This window comes from Sus scrofa, chromosome 13 (assembly GCF_054392235.1).
Source record: "Sus scrofa isolate SSC_HxYL_T2T_F1_AM1 chromosome 13, Sscrofa_HxYL_maternal_Yorkshire_Landrace_v2.0, whole genome shotgun sequence".
Taxonomy (NCBI): Eukaryota; Metazoa; Chordata; class Mammalia; order Artiodactyla; family Suidae; genus Sus; species Sus scrofa.
The window spans coordinates 99,415,487-99,430,412 of NC_139395.1; the positions used below are offsets into that span (position 1 = coordinate 99,415,487).

General features: G+C 40.6%; 2 protein-coding genes and 1 long non-coding RNA gene across 11 annotated transcripts in view; 1 reads left to right on the plus strand and 2 right to left on the minus strand.

The window, feature by feature from the left end:
- The window catches only part of SLC9A9 (solute carrier family 9 member A9), a 685,137-nt gene extending 681,774 nt beyond the window's left edge, over positions 1–3,363 (minus strand). For 4 of the 7 annotated variants that reach the window (XM_084989945.1, XM_084989943.1, XM_084989947.1 and 1 more), the window contains exon 1: positions 3,219–3,363. The gene's annotated coding sequence lies outside the window, so the exon portion shown is untranslated. Of the gene's footprint in view, positions 1–1,489; positions 2,699–3,218 lie in introns of those variants that run through there. The other 3 variants (XM_084989946.1, XM_084989944.1, XM_084989942.1) reach the window with 1 other exon arrangement.
- Positions 3,364–3,505: 142 nt separating this feature from the next.
- The window catches only part of DIPK2A (divergent protein kinase domain 2A), a 226,833-nt gene continuing 215,412 nt past the window's right edge, over positions 3,506–14,926 (plus strand). For 2 of the 3 annotated variants that reach the window (XR_014824078.1, XM_013982111.3), the window contains exon 1: positions 3,506–4,389. Coding sequence is in view for 2 of the 3 variants with exons in the window: in XM_013982111.3 (XP_013837565.2) it covers positions 3,733–4,389 (657 nt within the window). In the remaining variant the exon portion in view is untranslated. Of the gene's footprint in view, positions 4,390–7,266; positions 12,795–14,926 lie in introns of those variants that run through there. The other variant, XM_084989951.1, reaches the window with a different exon arrangement.
- On the minus strand, positions 4,384–5,468 carry LOC146397512 (uncharacterized). The gene is made up of 2 exons (XR_014824089.1): positions 5,320–5,468; positions 4,384–4,768 (listed from the first exon to the last, which is right to left on the minus strand). It is a non-coding gene; the product is annotated as an uncharacterized LOC146397512 (long non-coding RNA).

The following is a 14,926-nucleotide window of genomic DNA, read 5'->3' on the forward strand; positions in this document are numbered from 1 at the left end:
GTGGGTTAAGGCTCTAGCATGGCCTTGAGCTGCAGTGTAGGTTGCAGATGCTGCTCCAATCTGGCGTTGCTGTGGCATAGGCTAGCAGCTGTAGCTCCGATTTGACCTGGCAACTTCCATATGCCTCGGGTGCAGTCCTAAAAAGAAAAAAAGAAAAAAAGAAAAAAGAAATGTATTTCAATAAATTATTTTTTATAATATTCAAAATTGTGACATATTCTGATCAGCTGTATAGTAGTAATAGTTCTAATGCTAAAATTTTCTCTAAATTGACAATATTCAGAATATTATGATCACACAAGATATGCAATAAATGTAAATATAAATACATTTTGCTGCAGGAAAATGACAACCAAGAAGACTTTTCATACCTAAAATCTTACTACCTAACAGTAGAATTCTCTAAGTCAGAGTTTCTCAGGAGCACAGCACTATTGACAAATAGGGCTGGTTAATTTTTTGTTGTTGGGAATTGCCTAGTGTAATGTAAGATGTTTTGCAATATCCCTGGCCTCCTCCACTAGATGCCAGTAGCCCCTATTCCCTAGTTATGGCACCAAAAATGTTTCCAGATATTGCCAAATATCCCAACTACCCTCCCCCTCAAGACATATTCTCTAATTGAGTACCACTGCTACAAGGGATATAATAGCAATCAATGCAATATAATATTTTGACTATCAAAGACCTAGTTCATTTTTAAAAAATATATGATGGGTATGAAAATACTATGCTATTTAATTCCACTGCATATATTTAAAAGCATAAATTATTGTAAAATTACATTTTACAATGTGGCAGAAATTACATTATTTGTCTTTATTTAAACTTATGGGGAAGAACTCTGTATGTCAGCTTACAATGCATTAGCCAAAAACATTCTGAGGTTTATAGGATAGATGGGTAATGTTCATTAACATTCATTTACTTTTCTCAAACCTTAATATGGTACTTTAGAACACTCTGGTTTTATCTCATACAGCTCTAAGCCTTCCCGCCTCCACTTGAGGAATGTGTTACATTCTTGAAGACTGTCTTTCCTGATAAAAGTCTAGAAAACTTAACTGAAAGGAGTATCAGGGCTTAACAAATGTAAAATACTTAGATATAAAGCAAGTATTTTTCAAAATTCAACTTATATAAGCTTGTAACTTTTTACATACAATCTTCAAATGATTCCTACACAATTCCAAAGATTTGAAGGCTAAGAATAGTTTAAGAACCCAAAAGATCTTTTCTATACATAGAAGCAGTACCTCCTTAATCCTGCCACTAGTCTCTTAAACAGTCTCTCCTTATGCCTCAATACTCTCAGCTTAGTCACTGGCAAGAATGCCAAGGAATTCATTCATTCTAAATATAGAAATGTAACGCCTTCTACTGTATTAAAGTAATTCCATATAAATTATCTTGTATTAATTGAATACATCTATAGGACAAATAGAAAAGATGTTAGGAATAAGAAATCTGCAGTTTAGTAGTAACTTGCCTAGTTCACAGTTCAGCAGCAGAAGCAGAGCTGACATCTCCAGACCAATCACACCAAACACTATTTCTATGAAATCCTCATTTGAGATTTTGCTCAGAACTTTACATTGCATGGAATAAACGTACTGAAGGCACGTTAAATCAAATTACTGCCAAGGGTTTGAAAAAGCCCTTAGTTTCAGCATTTTTCTTAAGCAGTCACTTTGTACAGGCTTTGAAGACTAAATCTTCCAATTTGTCGTCAATCTAACATCATATAAAAGTCACTTCTGTGTTGAACACCTTAAATTGTATAAAGGTTTTCTTTTTTCAAAGTTTGAATTCTTATATCACGAAGGTCAAAATACTGACTTCAACAGTACTTCTCAAGAGAATGGCTCTGCCTTTTACAAACAGGTGTTGAGAACAATAGAAGTCAATTTAATAATCCAATATATAGATGTTTCTCATTTAGCTACTCTTGAGTTCATTCATGCAGGCCAGTTCATTGGTCTTCTAAAAGTCATCATTCAATCGCTATCATTAACTCAGTTAAAACTCAGATATTTAATACTGTATCAGGAATCACTTATCCAACAGAAAAACTACTCATTTTAATTATTCCAGCGCAAAAACTAAACAGCATTAAAATTACATGTCCCAGCTACTGTGGAGTCTGGGTCCCCTAAAACTTCTACCAAAACGAGGCGCTGTAGTTCCGCATTTCCGAGCTATTTTTGTAGTCGTGGCGCGAACTTGAGCCAAGGTGCCGGTGTGGAGCACAGGCTGCCCCGGGTCCCCAAGGGTACCGCCACAGCGACGCGGCGTGGCCCGCGGGGCAGGCCCGAGCGTGGGGGGAAGGGCGGGGCGCATAGCCGCACGCCGGAGACCCTCACGGTAGGCAGGCGCGAGGACGCCAACATCCTTGGGGAAGAAGAAAAAAAAAAAAAAAGGCTTCGGCGCCGGGCTGGGAAAGACTAGCCAACCGCTCGTTTCCTCATCTAGGCAGTGTTTGGCACAACTCAAAGTGACACCAGGCCGCGTCAGTTCCCTCTTCAGCCTACTTTCCCCTTTTTATCATGGTGTGTGGCGGACTTCGTTTTCTCCGTGCCCACTCAGGATACTTTAAAATGCCTCCACAGAAGTAGCTGACGCCAAAGGTGAAGCATCTCCCCTCAAACAATCCAGCCACACCTCGCGCCCTTCCACCTCCTCTCTGCAGGCCCGCCCCCAAGCGGAGGCGCGCGGGCCCAAAGACAAGAAATCCCTCCCTGGCCTCGCCTCATCCCGCCCCCAGGCGCGCGCCCCACCCCTATAAGGCGCAGTGAACACGACGCCCCGCCCACTCCGCCTACACCCTGCGGGCGCCTTGCGGGTGCCCTGCGGAGGCGAAGGATTGCACTAGGGTTCCGCAGTTTTTTTTTTTCCGACTTAGAAGACGCTTTCCACAATGACAAAAGACAGCCCCCAACAAAGTCAACGATCATAAAAAAGCAACTATTACTAAAAGTCATTTCTCCACAGGAGCTCGCGAGTTTACCCTGCCTCTAGAAGCTCGAGCCCCGCCCCTCGGAGTGGGCCCCCAAAGCCACCCCCAAGAGCCCGCGATTACGCTTTCCGGGCGGTACGCCACACGCTCGCTCCGCCCCTCCAGCCCCGCCCCCAGCCCCCTCGCCCTCCCTCCGGGGAGTCGGCGCGCAAGAACTGGGGCGTGTGGCGTCAGGGACGCGCGAGCACCTCATCCTTCCCACCTTCCTACACAGTTGCTACTTTTCGATGTTTGACATTCCAGCTTCTCTTCCCCTTCCGTGAGTCCCTGCTTCCCTCTTCTCAGACACCCCGCTCGCTCAGGAGGCGGACGCCGCCGCCGCAGCTCTCGCGCCCCAAGCTAGCTATACGCGTGCGCGCACACGGGCGGACGCGGGCGCGCGGGCGTTGGGTCCCCGCGCTCCCTCCGCCTCCCGCTGCTGTATAACTTGACTGGCTAGGAGGAGGCGCTGCCGGAGTCGGAGGGCGGGGAGCTCGGAGGAGGGAGCTCGAGAGTTGTGGAGACTAGTGACTGGGAGAAGTCGCAGCCTGCTCCGGTCGGTTCCTTCCAGCTCCCCGTCTCTCTTACACACCTACTCCGCTTCCCGCCCCAGCCCGCGCCCTCGCTCCTTCACTCGCCCGGGGGCCCCCTGCCGGTCGCTCCCCGGGTTTCGGCGCGGCGGGGGCGCCCCGGGGGTGCCCTCGCCCTCCGGGTGCGGGGGACGGGCGGCGGGCGGGATGTGGCGCCTGGTGCCCCCGAAGCTGGGCCGCCTGTCCCGCTCGCTGAAGCTGGCGGCGCTGGGCAGCCTGTTGGTGCTGATGGTGCTGCACTCGCCGTCGCTGCTCGCCTCCTGGCAGCGGAACGAACTGGCCGACCGGCGCTTCCTCCAGCTCAATAAGTGCCCGGCGTGCTTCGGTACGAGCTGGTGCCGCCGCTTCCTCAACGGGCAGGTGGTGTTCGAGGCGTGGGGCCGCCTGCGCCTGCTGGACTTCCTTAACGTGAAGAACGTCTACTTCGCGCAGTACGGCGAGCCCCGCGAGGGCGGCCGCCGCCGAGTGGTGCTCAAGCGCCTTGGCTCGCAGCGCGAGCTGGCGCAGCTCGACCAGAGCATCTGCAAGCGGGCCACCGGCCGGCCCCGCTGCGACCTGCTCCAGGCCATGCCCCGCACCGAGTTCGCGCGCCTCAACGGCGACGTGCGGCTGCTCACGCCCGAGGCGGTGGAGGGCTGGTCCGACCTGGTGCACTGCCCCTCGCAGCGTCTGCTCGACCGCCTGGTGCGCCGATACGCCGAGACCAAGGACTCGGGCAGTTTCCTGCTTCGCAACCTCAAGGACTCGGAGCGTATGCAGCTGCTGTTGACCCTGGCCTTCAACCCCGAGCCGCTGGTGCTACAGGTAGGCACGAAACCCCGGAGGGGGGCATCCTGCCCGGAGGGCCACCCAGGTTACGGGAGTCGGGAGCAGCGGCCCCGCCCGCACCGGTCCTCCTGTCAGGACCTGGCCCCCGGGGGGCCAGGCGGCGGGCTTGGGAAAGGAACGGCGCTGGGGACCCCCGGGCGCGGTGCGGGATCGTGGAGGGCGACCCAGCTGGTGGCGAGGCTTGCTCTTGTCACCTAGACGCGGGCGCATCTCGGTTCTGATTGCGGATCTTTCAACGCCAGAGGGAGCGCGTTTGGTCTGGTACGCTCCCAAAATGTCTCTCCGGCGAGTTTCCTTCGGCTCTCCTCCTTGCCTTTCTGCTTTGCTCGCCGGGCTTGCACTTCCTCGGCGCAGTCTGTTTAGGAAGACCTTAGTTCTTAAGTGTTTCTATACCGCTTTGCTTTCCCCTTTAGTACCCCTCGTGACTGGCTTAACTTCGGCCCCAAAGTCTCTTTGTTTTATCCCTTAGCTCATTCACCTGGCGAATCATTTGGGGTGGCAGATTTGGGGACAAACTCGGGAGGATGAGGTTAGAGTATGGAAACTGTGGTCCGGATGGGGCTAATCCCTGAGGCCTGCTTTAGGTGTTAGATTAGAAAGAGAAAAAAAAGTAAGGCGTCGTTGGACTTGGGGCTGCGAGGGTTTAAGGCCAAATCGGGCATTTTCATCCTGATCCTGTGACCTGCTCTGTTCATCTGGTAATTTGACTGCAGGAGGAGACGAAATGTTAGGCCAGGGCTGGAAATGGAGAGACTAGAGTCACCTTTCTCCTGTTTGACTTAGTGGCTCTCTCGTGACTTTATTTTGAAGACAAAGGAGCTTTTTCGGGGAGTAGGTTGGAATCTTTTTACTGGTGGTGACAGCTAAGAGGAAAACACCCCGCCCCCCCAAAAAAACCCTGCTTACCTTGGGAAAAGTTACGGAGTTTATACACATTCCCACTCGTCTTTAATGCAGTGTCCTTGGATAGTGGTTGCAACTTTGGTGCTGTGATCTCTTATGATATTCCCAGGGAAAATAACCTTCCTTCTTTTCCATACCAGTTGTGCTGTATTGCCAATACAAAGGGGAAAGAATGACTTAAAATTAATCACAAGTAATTTGGTGTACTTCACAGCCTCTTTGCGCTGCTAAGAATGTCACTGGGAGATTTGTATTTTTTAAAATCTGAAGTGTGTGAATAGGAATGTGCAGAATTCAATGATACTGTTTGCTTTTCTCAAGTTCTCTGCTGCCCAACTTAGCTAAGAGAAATGAGCATAGTGTGATTAGTTCAGTCACATAATTTTAACGCAAATATTTTGCTTTGAAGAAAACTGTAATGTGGGTCCTGATAAATTTTAAAGCGTCTTAGGATGTACAGATTGTGTATAAAATGCTGCTCTCTTTAACGGTGTATGCAAAACTGGTTTAACTTCCCTCAGAGTAATTACTTTATTTCTTCCTTTCAAAACTAGTCAGCCTCTAAAGCTTAGGTCCATATTTATGATATATACATTTGATTTGACACTTTCTTTTTCTTTTTCTTTTTTTATTTAAGTTGCCTTTTCTCTTTGAGAAAGATGTTTGTGTTAGCAAGGTTGGTCCCTGGAGAAAGCTCTAGCAGTTTGGTTTGTTATATAGAGTGTGTCAAATTCTCTGGGACCTAAGAATTTAGTGAGGAGCTATCTTAGTGATACACATTTTCTGCACCTATAATAGTGGCTGCATATTGACACATTATCAGGTAATTCAGCTAATATTAGAACCAATATCTTTAGAGAGTTTTATATATCCAGTTCTATAAACATATGGCACTTTAAGGAACTTATAAGGAATTAAGGTATTTGATTTGTATGAAGGTAAATCTGCTTTATTTGGGAAGCTTATGTGTTTTTGAAATTTGAAGTATTAGCATCTTCAGTTTACTTTACAGTTGAGGTAGTAAAGTGAGCTTGTATCTTTTCTTATTAACTCTTCCCTTAAACTTTTTCTTTCTCTGTTTTCATCTTTAGTGATAAGCAACTTTAAAAAAGATCAGTAGTGGGAGGTGGGGGGATGTGCTGGGTTGTGGGATGGAAATCTGGTAAAATTGGATTGTGATGATCATTGTACAGCTATAAATAAAATAAATTCATTGAGAAAAAAGAAAATAGTAAAAAAAAAGATCAGTAGTATTTTGGTAATTGAAATTTACTGACGTAGTCGCTCTGCACTGGTGGCTAGGTGGATTATAGAGTATGAGTTTGTTTTTGGTATGTGAAGAAATATATGTATCAACATTGTTGACTGTGATATTTATAAATTGAATTTTTAATTTAGTCAACTCAGTTCTATAGCTGTTTACATGCTGTGTAAAATATAAATTTAAGATGTTTAGTACCAATCAGTCTTTGGTATGTTTATTATTATTATTTTTTTAACTGACAAACAAGCAAGTAGAATAAGAAGACTTTTTTAAGTAGAAGATCTTCATAGAGCTGCTACTTTCTTTATAGAACCACATTATCTTTGGTAAAAACTAGTGAGTTAAGTATGAACATATAATTAAGGTTTGATGACAGTATGAAACCACTAAAGTGAAAGGAATCTCAAAATTCAATGATCAAGTGTAAAGATTTTTATACATTAAGTCAAATCATGATTGTTCATTACTTTTTGTTAACTAGGCAAATGTACACAATTTAAGTAAACAGGTTTCTGTGAAACTTAATAGCTGATTATGATAGTATTGGGATATTAATTGATAAGGGTAGAAAAATCACTTAAATTTGGCTCTCTCTGTATATTTTGATGCTTGTGTATTTTTTTTTAAGGGTGTAAAAATGTGTGTTTTACAACTTAAACAGGAACTCACATTTTTTTTTTTTCCAGGAGAGGGAGCTACCTGTTGAATTTTTGGACAGTTGTTGCACCAAAATTAACTACTTGGGAGAAAAAGTCTTCTAAACTGAATTCAAACAAAAGTTCCAATGTAGTAAACATGCTTCCAAAGTAAACATTTAAAAATCTCTTTAACAAGATGCTAAAGAAAGAACTGAAAAGTATATATGAGTTTAACCCATTAAACTTGCCTCTTCTGATTTTAAGAAATAGTACCAAACTGCAGTTTCTGTTATGCCTTGAAAGGAGATGTGACTGTTATTAAATGTCTGCAAGATATGTTATGGACCTACCTTATCTATATAAGGCTACATGGATTTGTAGTACAGATTTCCTGATATGAAATGATGTAAAAGTACACTCTCCTCCCATTGTTGAGTAGTCTTAATAACTTACAGCAGCTTATCTAGCTCTTAAAGCTGTTCTGCCACAGTCTAATTTAAAAAATGTTTATAAACACCAAGCAACAAGGTAATGCTAGAATCTTTATCTTCTACTCTGATGTCTTCTTTTCCTCTTAACATTTTTACTTCACCAAGAAGTATATTTTAATTACAAGTATTCCATAATTTTATGGGGGGAAAATTTGGCAAGGGACTTCATAATATTGTGTATAGCATTCTTAGGATAGTAAAAAATTAAGGTGTTGATATATTTAGCAATATAGCAATATGTTTTCTGCTATCAATAAAATGTATCCCTGTATTTGTACTTACCTATTCCTTAATTTATAGAGAATGTATGTATGAGAGAGAAAGATGCTATCTGGATTTTTTGAAGTCCTTTACTTACCTGTAAAGTGAGACTACTGGATTAGATCTTTCCTTTTCAGCCTAAACATCCTGTGACTCTCATACTCTTGCAAAATTATTGTTCTGCTTTTGAGCTTGACTTTAACTGGTGTGTTTAAGCTTTTCTAAGAGGGGGCTGGAGGTTTTGGTTCTTGATTACTGCCTGGGGGTATGGCTTGAAAGCCAGGCTAGTTAGCCCTGTTTCCACCTTATCTTCCTATCCCCCAATTTTTCATGTGTGAAATCAGATTAAAACAAAACAAAAATTCAAGACTGTCTTTAAAGGGAAAAGTCTGCAGTTAAAGGTAGCTAAGGATCTTGTGGGGCAATAGCATGTAGAAAGGATCTTTCAGACTTTATGTCAGGAGATTCTTTTCAGGCTGCAGTTTATAGGGAGCCACCTACTTCTCTCCTACTGGCTACTGCTGTACTAACTGCCCTCCCAGATTTAGACTTCAGGGATGGTTCTGACTAGGTAGTTTTGAGAAGAGCACTTTTTACCTAGTAAATTCATAAGCTTAAATCTAGAGGATTTTTTTTTCTTGTTTTTAATCAGGGGGTTCATTGACACTTGACACTTGATCATCCTTTATGAAAAGGTAAAAATACTAAAACCTATGTAAATTGGGTCCAAAAAAAGAAGGAGACTTTTATTTTGGAAAGATTATAGAAGCAAAAATCACCCTTAGGAAAGCACCACTTCCAGGTCAGGGGAGCAAAATTATTTGACACCCCAGCCTATTTTCTGCATATCCATATCTTTTGACTGTTACTAATTCTGAGGTCCTTTCTGTACTTTTGTCTAATTTTCTAACTATGTTCCCTCATATTTCCATTGCATGGGTCAGCACATATTTCTCACAGGTGTTGGTGGGTACTAATAGAAAGCTTACTTTTTTGGGGCTCTGCTTTCTGGACATAGATGGTCGATTTCTCAGGGGATCATTGGACTGGTTTTTATTCTAATTTTCTAGCTTATGGTCTCTGGCCTACTTGCTATATTGCTGGTGACTGTAAACAGAATGCTGACGTATTTTCTTTGCTTTTTGCTCATGTATATATTAAACTAATATGGTCTTAGAATATAAGCCCTGCATTTTTCCTCTACATACAATGAATTTTAGTAACTGATTATAAAATGTCTTAAGAGTGTCGGTAAAATTATTGGTATAAGGTGAGGATAGTTACTCATCATGGTTGTAGACCCTGAAAGGTTTTAAATTATGTAATCAAATTTTTTTATCCAATTTTTATGTCTTTTTATAGATTCTTGATAGGAAGTTATCTAGGAAATACCTGGAAGATCTCTGGACTTAATAGACCTGTATCTAAAAGTCAGAAGAACTGAATTTTGTTCGTTCATTTGGTAAATAGTCTGTTAGGAGGCATTTGAGTTGAAAAGGTCTTAGAAAAGATGCCTTGAAAGGCATCATGTAGCTTAGCTATGTAGGAGGTATGTATATAAAAGATGAATTGCAATCAATATAGCATAATAAGCTCTACAAACAAAGATATTATGTACTCTGTCAGATAACTCATTTAGGGAAGGACATCTGCGTGTCTTATAGAGTGGATACCAGTGGATACCAGAACTCAATACCAAGGAATTGAGTTCTGAGGGTAAGTGGGATTTTGCCCAAAGATTTGGGGAGTAGGGTGATGGAGGCAGGAGGTGTGGTAAGGGCAGTATTGTAATAGCATTCTGTACTACCACAAAGTTGTTGGATGGCAAAGAGCAAGTCATTTAATGTTTGAGACAATTTTTTAATCAGTAAAATGGGAATGTTAACATTTATCCAACAGGATTGTTTCAAAGATTAAAGAAGATAGGACTATTTAGATAAAATATGCAAAATATCCTTAATTGTAAAGTTTTTTACTGTATTTTATTTCTTTGAAAATCAGCTTATTTCATTTTAGAATGGCTATAGTAATTGAAAAGTTCCTTAGTACACTATGTTGACATCTGTCTTAGGAATATGTACATTTTTCTCTTCCTGTGGTAAATGTTCAAATGTCATGTATTTTAGATGGACATACACACATCGTAAATGTAGCTTCTGCTTTAAACTATGAAGTTTTTTTGAATAGTAATGAAAAAGGGGGTTGGGATAGTCCCCTATGATGATAAAGTAAATATTGTAGGAAATATGATTCACATAAGGATTCAGTAATACAAGGCGCAAATAGTTTAATTTTTCTTTGTAAATCATTATTAACTTTAATAACTCTATTTAGTACCTTGGTGAATGATCATTTTAAAAATAGAGGTTAAATCTGGGGTATTTCAAGGCATGCTTAGATGCTGAGATAGAACCTTAAAAAGATTTGTTATCTGAGGTAGGTGTGATGTTTCAGGATCTTTGTCATATTTTGCCTTAGTGCTCATTTGGAGTTTCAACTGTGAAATGAAGAAATCTGACAAAAATTGTGTCAATTGCTCAGTAATGCTGGGAACTGGCCTTTGCCCTTAGGGTACAATAAAGATGACAGGCCAGGGCACATTTGTTTAGTCTTTGTTTTCTGGGGCATTAGGTGTGGGCAGCAAACATGTAAAGAATAAGGTAATTTTAGATTTTACATACTATAAGAACAAAGCAGGCTCCTGTGATGGAGAATTGGATTGGTGATGGAATACTTTACATTGAGTGGTCAGGAAGAGTTACATTTTAGTGGAGATGTGAATGATGAGAAAAAGACACTAGAGCAAAGTTCTGAGGGCACAGTATTTTTAAACAAGAGGTGTGCCAAATTCAGAGGGCCCAAAGCAGGAGCGGGCACGGGAGTAAGGAAGCGTGGTAGAACACAAGATCATAGAAATAGGCAAGGCCCATCCATATCCTGTAGAGAGCCTTGTAGGCATGCTTAATGAGCTTAGGATTTTGATTTCATAGCATTGGGAAACTAGAAGATTTTTTTGTTCGTTTTTTAAGCAGGGCTTGTTTTGTGGAGAATGGATTAAAAGGGGTAAGAGGAATTGGAAAGGCTTTTGCCGTGGTTTGTGGGAGAAAGCTTGGTAGTTTTTATTAAGGTGGTTGCAGTGGAGGTTATGAAAAGTGGTTAGACCCAATATGTTTTGGAGAAATACCTGACAAGACGCGATGATGGGTTATGAAGTGAAGGAAAGAGAAAAATAAAGGATAATTTTTGGTCCGAGCAACTGCATGGCTTTGGGGTGGGGAGATTTTGGCTGTATTTAAGGCAGAAATGGGAATTCAAATCTAAAACCAGGCATGAGGTATTTAATGCACAGAAATACTATAGTATGCATCTAGCAGATATTTTTCTATACTTCTGAAAGACCGTGTTAATTAATTTTGTGTTTCAGGGGAACAGAGGAAGTTAGCACTGTTCTATTGGATTTTTTTTTTTTTTTTTTAAAGAAATCAGATCTTGACTAAAGGAAGTAAGGGGGCATTCTTAGGTTATTGGGTCCAAAAGAAACTGCTTTTAGCTATTCCCCCCCCATTTGACATTTTGTTTTACTCGAAATAAATATTTGATATGTTTCTGGGTATGTATTTCAACTTAGAAACATGGATCAGAATTGCTAGTTCTCTTGAGGTAAGAAAGGGTCAGATGAGACTAGTAAATTTATGCATATTTAAAATTTGCAGCCAAGTGTTTTTTTTTTTTTTAACTATTCTAAAAGAGTTATTTCTATTAGACTTGGTAGTTTGTTGTTGTTGCATTTTAATATAAGCTTCCAATTTTAGGTACAGCTGTTGGACATGATATTCAATGAAATAACAAGCCATGCTATTTTCAAGGCATGCTTAATATTGTTGGAATTGTAGGTGGGTGGAAATGGCATCCAGAAAATTATTTAATGAAATAAATAGAACATATCCTATGACATGAAAATCTTGAGATTACCAAGATTCTACAGTATTTGCAGTAGATTTTGGCCACTCTTTGGCAGTATAAATTAAGAAGCTAAGGGCTTAGAGAAATGTTAGCAAAAATTAGGTAACCATTAAATCATCCCAGTAATTTTATTCTATTCCCCCTCCAGACAGTTCACAAAACTGTGAACACATTAGTCTGTCACCAGTACAGTTGACTAATCTCTATGAACAGCTGTTATAACATGCATTACTACAATGGGATTTTGTTCAAATTTGGGCTTTTAAAAATAATTTTGAAACTCACATTGAACCTTTAAGCACTTTCTGTCCTCTGATAACATTTACTTTAAGTATTCTCAAGTTTAAGCCAGTTCTATAGAAAATTTGTAACTAGATTTTAGATTGTGTATTTTGATTATTAATGGATTTTTTCAAGCCAGTATCTTTTTATTAGGAATTTTCTCCCTTAAAAACTAGTCTTGTAATATTTCTTTTTTAGGTGAACTGCAAAGTTATATTCCTTATAATGGACTGTTGTGAGATAATAAATGGCTACAAAATATTTTCTATTTTTTGTATGAAAAGAATTATCTAACTTGGACTGCAAACCACCTCACTTTTGGTGTTGTAAAGAGAGAAAAGAATAATAGAATACAAACAATTTAGAGTTGACCTTATTTTGTTCTGTTTTTCTTATATATCCCATGCCTCTTTTTTTTAGGATTGTATTCTGACATAGTAGAATAAAATGACCTAATTAATCTGGTAAGACAATGGCTGTTGATGAAAGGATATTGGGATATTGTAAAAACTCTTTTTTCAGAGTGATGCCACGGGATATTGGTTAACTTCAATAAATAAGATATTTCTGAATGTTAAAGCTTGGGCACATATTTGTTTTTTTCATAGCATAGAGACCATGTTGAGCACTTTGTGTTTTATTCTGTTAAGTTCCAGCATGATCTGATTCCTGCTTTCCTCCCCATACTTCAAGCCATTCCCTCCTCATTTCATGCCGCTGCTTTGGCCTTTTTTTTCCTCTTTTCAGTTCTGAGAAGACGATTTTCTGGCTCTAACATCTACCTGGAATATTCTTTTTTTTTTTTTGTCTTTGTTGTTGTTGTTGTTGTTGTTGTTGCTATTTCTTGGGCCGCTCCCGCGGCATATGGAGGTTCCCAGGCTAGGGGTTGAATCGGAGCTGTAGCCACCGGCCTACGCCAGAGCCACAGCAACGCGGGATCCAAGCCGCGTCTGCAACCTACACCACAGCTCACGGCAACGCCGGATCGTTAACCCACTGAGCAAGGGCAGGGACCGAACCCGCAACCTCATGGTTCCTAGTCAGATTCGTTAACCACTGCGCCACGACGGGAACTCCATACCTGGAATATTCTTAATGCCTCATCCCCAGTCTATATAATACTATGCTCATCCTTTAGATCTTGGTCCCTAAGTAGTGCTTCCTTTGAGAGGCTGTCCTTTCCCACACAATCTGAAATAGGTCCCTATTCTTCTCTCTCAGCATTCTCTATACTTCTGTAATTTGTAACAAATTCCATAATTTATAATTTATATGTATTTAATAATCATCTTCCCACCTCAGGCTGGAAAGCTTTCCTGAGAATAGGGACTATGTTTTATTTTTACAACTGTCTACTTTGCATTTTGTGGTGGAGTTAGGCTAGACCTAGGATTTTTCAATTCACAATTTGTATTCTTTATGTTCCGCAATAACTTCTCGCTGCCTTTTACTCCAGCTGTTGTATTAGTCAGTGAAATGTGGGTTGACCTATAATTCTTTATCTGCGATTCCAAATTTAAAAAAAAAAAAAAAAGGTTCTATCACGTTAAAAATAAATATGAAAACACAGGAAGTACGTTATGTGCTTTATCTCACTTGGGATGAATAAGTGTACATTATTTTTGCAGCATAATGTATTTCTTTGTGAGGTGCTACCTCAGACTCTTCCTGAAGGCATTATATAATATGAGTATGAAATTATACATACCGATAACCTTTCTAAAATTTGAAAACTTCTGAAACAGAAGTATATTGGATTGAGGGGTTGTATTGGCCTGACTTCACTTCCTATTGACTTGTGTGACTTGAGGCAAATCACTTAAACTATGCTATTAAAATTGAACTAGATTTACAACTCAGGTACCCTCCAACTCTAGAATTCATAGATTTCGCATCCCGTTTATTTTTTGTTTTTTGACCGCATCTACGGCATGCAGAAGTTCCTGGACCAGGGATTGAACCCTTGTCACAGCAGTGACCCAAACCATTGCAGTGACAATGCCAGATTTTTAACCCACTGCACCATAAGGGAACTCAACATCCCACTTATTGATCACATACAGTCATGACATTTGGTTTTGATCAATAGGTGTTAGTCACATTAGCATTTAGAATTTATTTTGTGGCGCTTACCTATTATAAATGAAAAGCTCATTAAAATGTTGTGTTTATGTGTATGCATATTACCAAGTTTTAATTTTTTCATGTTTTTAGTGCTTGTGGATACCCTGTTCATTTCTTACAGCATCAAACCTGTTTAAAGTTTGGTAACTAGTTTATATGTTATTTGTAAATAGAAAGTACCAGAGGACAGTGAAGATAGATCTCTAATTTAGTGGTTCTTGGCTGTATTTGGAATGTGTTCAGTATTCGTAGATGCCTTTCAGTAGGTGATAGGAAAACAAGCACGTCTATTGATGAATGTCTGGACTGGACTTGTGTACATAGGAAGACTTAAATAGAAAGTATAAAAATGTTTTGGTAAGCAATTCTTCATAAAGCAGTGGTAAATTATACATTTCATGCTTCCTCCCTCTTTGATCTTAGATTACCCTGATGAATGTGGAGCAAATATTCCTATTGTACAGGGGAAGAGAGTAAAGCTCTAAGATTTTGCTACCATCACACTGCTGGTGAGATGCAGACATGAAGTTGAAACTTAAAGCTGGACTTGTGGTTTCAAGTCCATTATTCTGCTTACGTACTATTTT